Genomic DNA, 6,000 nt, shown 5'->3' on the forward strand with positions numbered 1-6,000 from the left:
GCGTGCATATGAATAGGTCACAATGAATCCCAATATTATATGCAGGGGCCACCCCTGAGCTGTCTGAATAGCCTCTACTCAGCCTTGGAGCCAAGGAGATTTTGGTCTGGCATTACAAGTCATTTTATGGCTTATTACACAAAGCACATGGTGACCTCAGTCTTTGCTGGGCTAGGAGGCTGCTCTGTAGCTCCGGACTTGGGCATTACCCATTGGGCCTGGACAGCCCCCCTCCTACCTTATTTGGTAAACAAACACTTCATTGGAATCCTTTGAAGGCCCCTTTATTAAAAAAAAAAAAAAAACACGGGCTCCTCTCACTGTCCTTCCAGTGTAGAAGCAAGACCCCTAAGGTTGCAGAGCTGTCCCGCCCTTGTTTTTTCAAAATTATTTCTGTGTTGTGTAATTTTTTTGCCATATTTCTCAGCCAGCACATTTCATGGAAGGGAAACCCAAATTTCATAGCCTGTGCGGGACACAGGAGAGAAGTTTAGGAATAGGGAATTATATACAATTACAATGTACTAATGAAACATAGCCAGTGGCCTACTGCCACTCCTCCTTGGCACTAACTCAGGCTCCATGAAGACCCCAGGGGACAAGGGAGATGTGGGCCTTACCTCCTGGGGCAAAGAAAACAACTATTCCAGGTGTCGTTATTTAAATATGTGAGTTCCAATGAGGCAGGGAAGTCGGGCACCCAGGAGCTCCATGGGAAGGTATGTGATCGGCTAAAGTGGCCTCCGCCCTGCTCTTGGCTCTCCTTTGCCTCCTTCCCTCCAGCCTGGCTCATGCCGGACTGTGCTAAGGACGGTGATAATTGCAGTGACAGCAGCAAAGCCACACTTGTGATGAACCGTGTCTGTTTGGAGTTAACACTAGGAAGGGCAATTACAGTAAATTATGTTATAGGACACTAGAGTGTTTGGAAGAACTGCTACCTAAAATGCAACCCCAGCTCATTATGACTTAATTAATTCATTATGGTTGTCCTAGGATTCTTCTCGTGCGCATTCCCTCAGCTCTGCTTCATCAAAAACTTGTCTGCGGTGAGCTCCCAAGCTCAGTTCCAAGACAAAATACTGGGGAAGGAAAAAGAAAAACCTAGCCTTTAAGATCCAGAAGCTAGGGACAAGGGTACGAAGACAGGTGGTGGAGGGGATCCCTTCTCAACGCGTCACAGACTTCCAGATCTCAATAAATCAAGATCAGGAGATTGTGAAATAGGAAAATACACTCTCTGATTTTGACTTTCTGTGGTCTCTGGCACGGTAATGGTAATTTTCAGTTTGAGTGAACAACCTGTCCTCCTGTACCTACCTATGAAATGTAGAGATGTCACAGATGACCCTTGGGAATTGGGTCTGGTGAGAAATTTTGGTTTTCCAGGAATGGCCCATGAGAGCAAGTTCCATTCTGCAGGGGAGTAGGCTCTTTACCTTCATCACAGAGGACACTCTGCTGACTTGGGACTGGCCGACCTCAGCATTGACTGAACCTCCTGGGAATCATGCTCCTTGGTAGTATGCCACTCCGTGTGGCAAATGAGCTGATTGGCTTGGTGGTCTGTTCGTGATGGTTACAGATGAATTACAGTTTTCCCCTACTTCTAGCATTAAGGAGTATGTGTGCCCCAGCAAAGAGCTACCACACAGCCAGCAGAAACCTGAGCAGATAAGTGCTTATGTTCCTCAAAGAACAAATTTCTGGCTGGCAGCTTCTGATGTTGGTTCAGAGGTTCCACAGTATTATTGGCACAGTCTTCTTTAATATTCTCTCAGCTTACCTCCTGAACCCAAGATCATCACAGCAGTTCCAGTCATCATATCCACATCCACAAGGTAGAAGGAAGAGGGTTTTGCTAGTTCCATATATGTCCCATATCTTATCCGGAGAACAAAATCCTTACCTGAATTCTGCCAAAGACACCCACTGAGATCTTTCTGAGCCACATTTGTCACCCCCACGGGAGGGGGGAAAGGAAAGACAAGAAAGGAAGGGGATAGGAATTGGGATGGATCTAAGGATTCTGCCACAAAATCTCAAATCAAATATAACAGCCAACCTCCATGCTCCCATCCACCTCATGACCCCAAGAAATGTAAATCATTTTAAGCCAACGCCTTATTATATGATTGAATATCCAAAAGTATAAGTATAGGTATTGGTCTTATATAAAATTATTTGAACAATAGACACCATGTTTCACTAACTCCAGCTATGGCAGGGTCAGGAAATGAACAATGTCATGGCCATGTGATGGCTATCTACACGAAAAGTGGTTAACCTCAAGTATCCTGGAACTGATTTAATAATCATACACCCTAGTTTCCTCTCTGGGAAATGAGAACTACAATTCCCTTCCCCCCCATCTCTACTGGGTTATACAGATTAAATAAGGTAAGTGTGAACACGCTTTAGAAAATTAAGTTAATTCAAATACAAAATATGTCATTCTTGCATAGGAGAAATGGCACTGGAATGTGGTGCCTTGCCCATCCCTGGCATACTGGTCCCCAAGACCCCAGACCCCACATTAATGGCATTTATTGGTCCACTCCAAGCCTCACTTATTCCTGCAGGACAGAGTAGAATTGAGGCTTTGCCTCCCCTGCAGTATGGGGAGAGTGGCCAAACATCAGGCACATCTCTTCCTTGCTAGTTAGAGAAGAAATGGAGGGTAAGCGATTCCTCTCCAGTCTTTCTTAAATTCTTGGGACCTCAAACCAGCCCTCCACTCTCTGTTCATTCTGACTTTCTTACTTTGATTTCCTTTTTCTCCTCCAATTCTGCAGACCAACAAAGCCGTAGCCAAGGGGGACTTCCACCAGGCTAGCACCAGCTCCCGGAGGGCCCTGTTCCTGGCCGTGCTGTCCATCACCATCGGAACCGGCATCTACGTGGGCGTGGCCGTCGCCCTCATCGCCTACCTCTCCAAGAACAACCACCTATGAGCTTCCTGCAGGCACGGAGGGGAAGGCCCCGGGCCAGGGCTCTGTGGGCTCAGAGGGTAGAGCTGGCCAGGGGTAGACACACCCTGTGTGACGCTGTACAATATAAGTGATTGCCAAACGACTCCATGAATGCCCTGGAATTTTCTACCCATGGATTCCTTTGTTTTTATCCTTAATTTCATTTTCACAGCACTGTGTAGAGCACCAGACAGATGGGCACTGCTAATTCTTCCAAATGGAAGCTCCAAAGATCCCGACCCATGAGGCTGTCTCTGGATAGATTTTGGTGAATTAATGACAACGCAGCTCTCTCTGCAGCCTGCCAGTGCCTGGAATGTTGCCGCATTAGCAATATACAAACAGTTTAACAAAAAAAATGTGTTTATTTTTTATGGAATACGGTGCAATAGGCAGAGGGCAGGGAACATGTCACTCTGCTGTCTGTGGCCTGCTTGAGTCCTCTGTGTCCCCCAGTCTGCGTGACTTCCCTGCCATAAGAAAATGGGGCTTAGAAGGAAAAAAAGAAGACAAAACAACTTCTAGGAGGAGATCCCAGCTGTCACTCTCTGCAGATGGGTCCAGCCTTGAGAATGCCAAGCCTCTGTCCCCAGTCCTGCTCCTTCCCTCCACGCTGCCCCAGCCTAAGAGCTCCAGGCCTCTTCAGGACGCTCAGCAGCTCCCCTCCAGCAATATGCGATCTTGGGGCCTGTTGATCTATAGATGGGGAGACAGGCCACAGCCCCTCCCAAGGCTCCTAAGGAATGAGCCCAGTGTTTGCTCCAGGAACTCGAGGCAAAGGAGCTACGAAGACACAAGTGGGTGCTTCTCAAATCGCCACCCGTGCAGGCGTTCACCCTGGTCATAAGCAGTGATGCTAGTGATCCTAGCAACGAGATGGGCCTTACTCTGTCAACTAAATGAATAGCTATTTTCTTGTCATTTTTTTTTAAGTGCAACTCTTGCTTCATGCTGCTTAAGTTATCAGATGAATGCTGAGAAACAAGTAATCACAAGACATTTTAATACCATTTCATTGCTGTTTTACGAGTGTTCATTATTTAACAAAAAAGTTATCTTTTAGCTTTTTTTTTTTGCTTATGACTTTTCTTTCTGATGAGTAGTTACAGTTGAGATTCATTTGGACTATTTACTGGGTTGTTAAATGAGGACAGAGCCACCCGGGACTCAGCTCCTCACTGTCTCCCAGGATGAGAATTACAAAATCCTTGACTGCTTAAATTCTCACCTCAAACATTGTTAGTATCATCATCCTGTTCCCCTCACACTCCCTTCTAGGATAGTGGTTTTTTACCTGTGGCATTAAAAAGACTCCTGATACCTGGAATCCTGGCAAACCAGCCCTGGAAATCCTGATTTGATTGATCAGGGAGGCAGCCTGGTGATTCCAATATGTGACAAAAGTAAGAACCACTATCTGGGAATAAGGCTTGTGAGTGTGATCTCCCCCTCCTGCCACTCTCCCCCTTGACCTTGAACATACACTATTTTGAAAATCATTATCACTGTCTTCCTAGAACAAATGAGATTCACCTCGACAACAGATAGTCCAACAACATACCTTACTGAAGAATATATAAAAGAAGCCCAAATATCCCAATGAAAGCCAAAGCCACCTGGCCCTAGAGACCATGAGTTTGGAGTCAGTCAAACCAAACTGGATTTGAATCCAATTGTGCTATTTTCTTTTCCTTTTTTTTTTTTTTTTGTGGTGGGGTGTACTGGGGATTGAACTCCGGTGCACTCAACCACTGAGCCACATCCCCAGTCCTATTTTGTATTTTATTTAGAAACAGGGTCTCACTGAGTTGCTTAGTGACTCAGTAATGCTGAGGCTGGCTCTGAACTCGCAATCACCCTGTCTTAGCATCCCAGCCACTGGGATTACAGGTGTGTGCTACCACGCCCGGCCAATTGTGCTATTTTCTAGCTGTTCGATCTTGGGCAAATGTACCTCTCTGAACCTCTTCTCTGGGACAAGATGAACAAATAAGGAACACTTCATAGGATTTCTGGGGAATTCTTGAGACACAGAACACAGTGGTTGGCCCAAGCAGGTGTGCAGGAGATGGGGTGGTTACTATTAATGTCTTTGGCAGACCATCATAAAGCTTGTTTTATCTTTCCATGTTTCAGTCCAGTCTCTCATCATGAACCACTGTATCAAACGAGCTTCTGCGTATTTGTTCAGGGATGCCTAAACTTGCATCTCTTCAGATTTGATGAAAAAGTAGAATCGGTCTGTATATCCCCACCAATCTCTAGCAGCACCATCACAGTTGCCCTAAGCCAGACCCTCTATGCCAGGCAATCTATCTCCTGCTAGACCAACTACCCACTTATTCCATCTGTCTTTCCAGATGGAAGATCCTCAGTTTACAAGGGTTCTGCCTTCACTGTAGTTCCTCCAGGCCTGCCAAGTCTTTCTTCAGGGCTAACCACCAAGATTACATGCAGCACCATGTTGTTCAGAAGTGCAAGGGTCAGGACCAACTGAATGGCCCACTGAATGGCTCACTGTGACCCTCAGTGGTCACAAAGCAGAGATATCTTGTAAGTGTGTCAGGGGCAGCTGGCACCTCCCTAGATCTCAGTCTCATGATTGTGGTACCCACCATTGACTATGCCCTGCCATGGGGAGCCACTACCCTGGGTGCTTGGACACTTTACCTCAGGTAATCCTCCCAAAAATCCTATGAGAGGTGAGAGAATTAAAGTTCAGAGCAGGGAACATGCCCATCCCCACAGAAGTAGCCAGAAGCACAGGAGGACAGAAGCCACATTCACAAGCCAACCTGGCTCTCATAGGTCCTCAGGGCCTGCTGGAACCCTGATGTGGACTGCACAGAGGGCAAACCCTTCTGTTTCAAATCAGCTCATTTAATTATTACGAAAACTTTCCTACAACCACAATATTGATGAAGAGTCGGAGATGTAAGTAATCTTTCCATCACTTGCACATGGGAAATGGTGACATCAAGGTGAAGCCCTGGGATCCTAACGGCTGCTCACACCTCAGCAGTTTATC

At 46.2% G+C, this 6,000-nt stretch overlaps 1 protein-coding gene across 1 annotated transcript in view; it reads left to right on the plus strand.

Annotated features, from left to right (window-relative positions):
* The window catches only part of SYNDIG1 (synapse differentiation inducing 1), a 193,682-nt gene extending 189,689 nt beyond the window's left edge, over positions 1 to 3,993 (plus strand). The window contains exon 4 of the mRNA XM_081293226.1: positions 2,796 to 3,993. Coding sequence (XP_081149352.1) covers positions 2,796 to 2,954 — 159 coding nt within the window. The 3' untranslated portion in view covers positions 2,955 to 3,993. The remainder of the gene's footprint in view (positions 1 to 2,795) is intronic.
* Positions 3,994 to 6,000: the final 2,007 nt, after the last annotated feature.

Source organism: Spermophilus citellus (genome assembly GCF_964194105.1).
Source record: "Spermophilus citellus genome assembly, chromosome: 4".
NCBI lineage: Eukaryota > Metazoa > Chordata > Mammalia > Rodentia > Sciuridae > Spermophilus > Spermophilus citellus.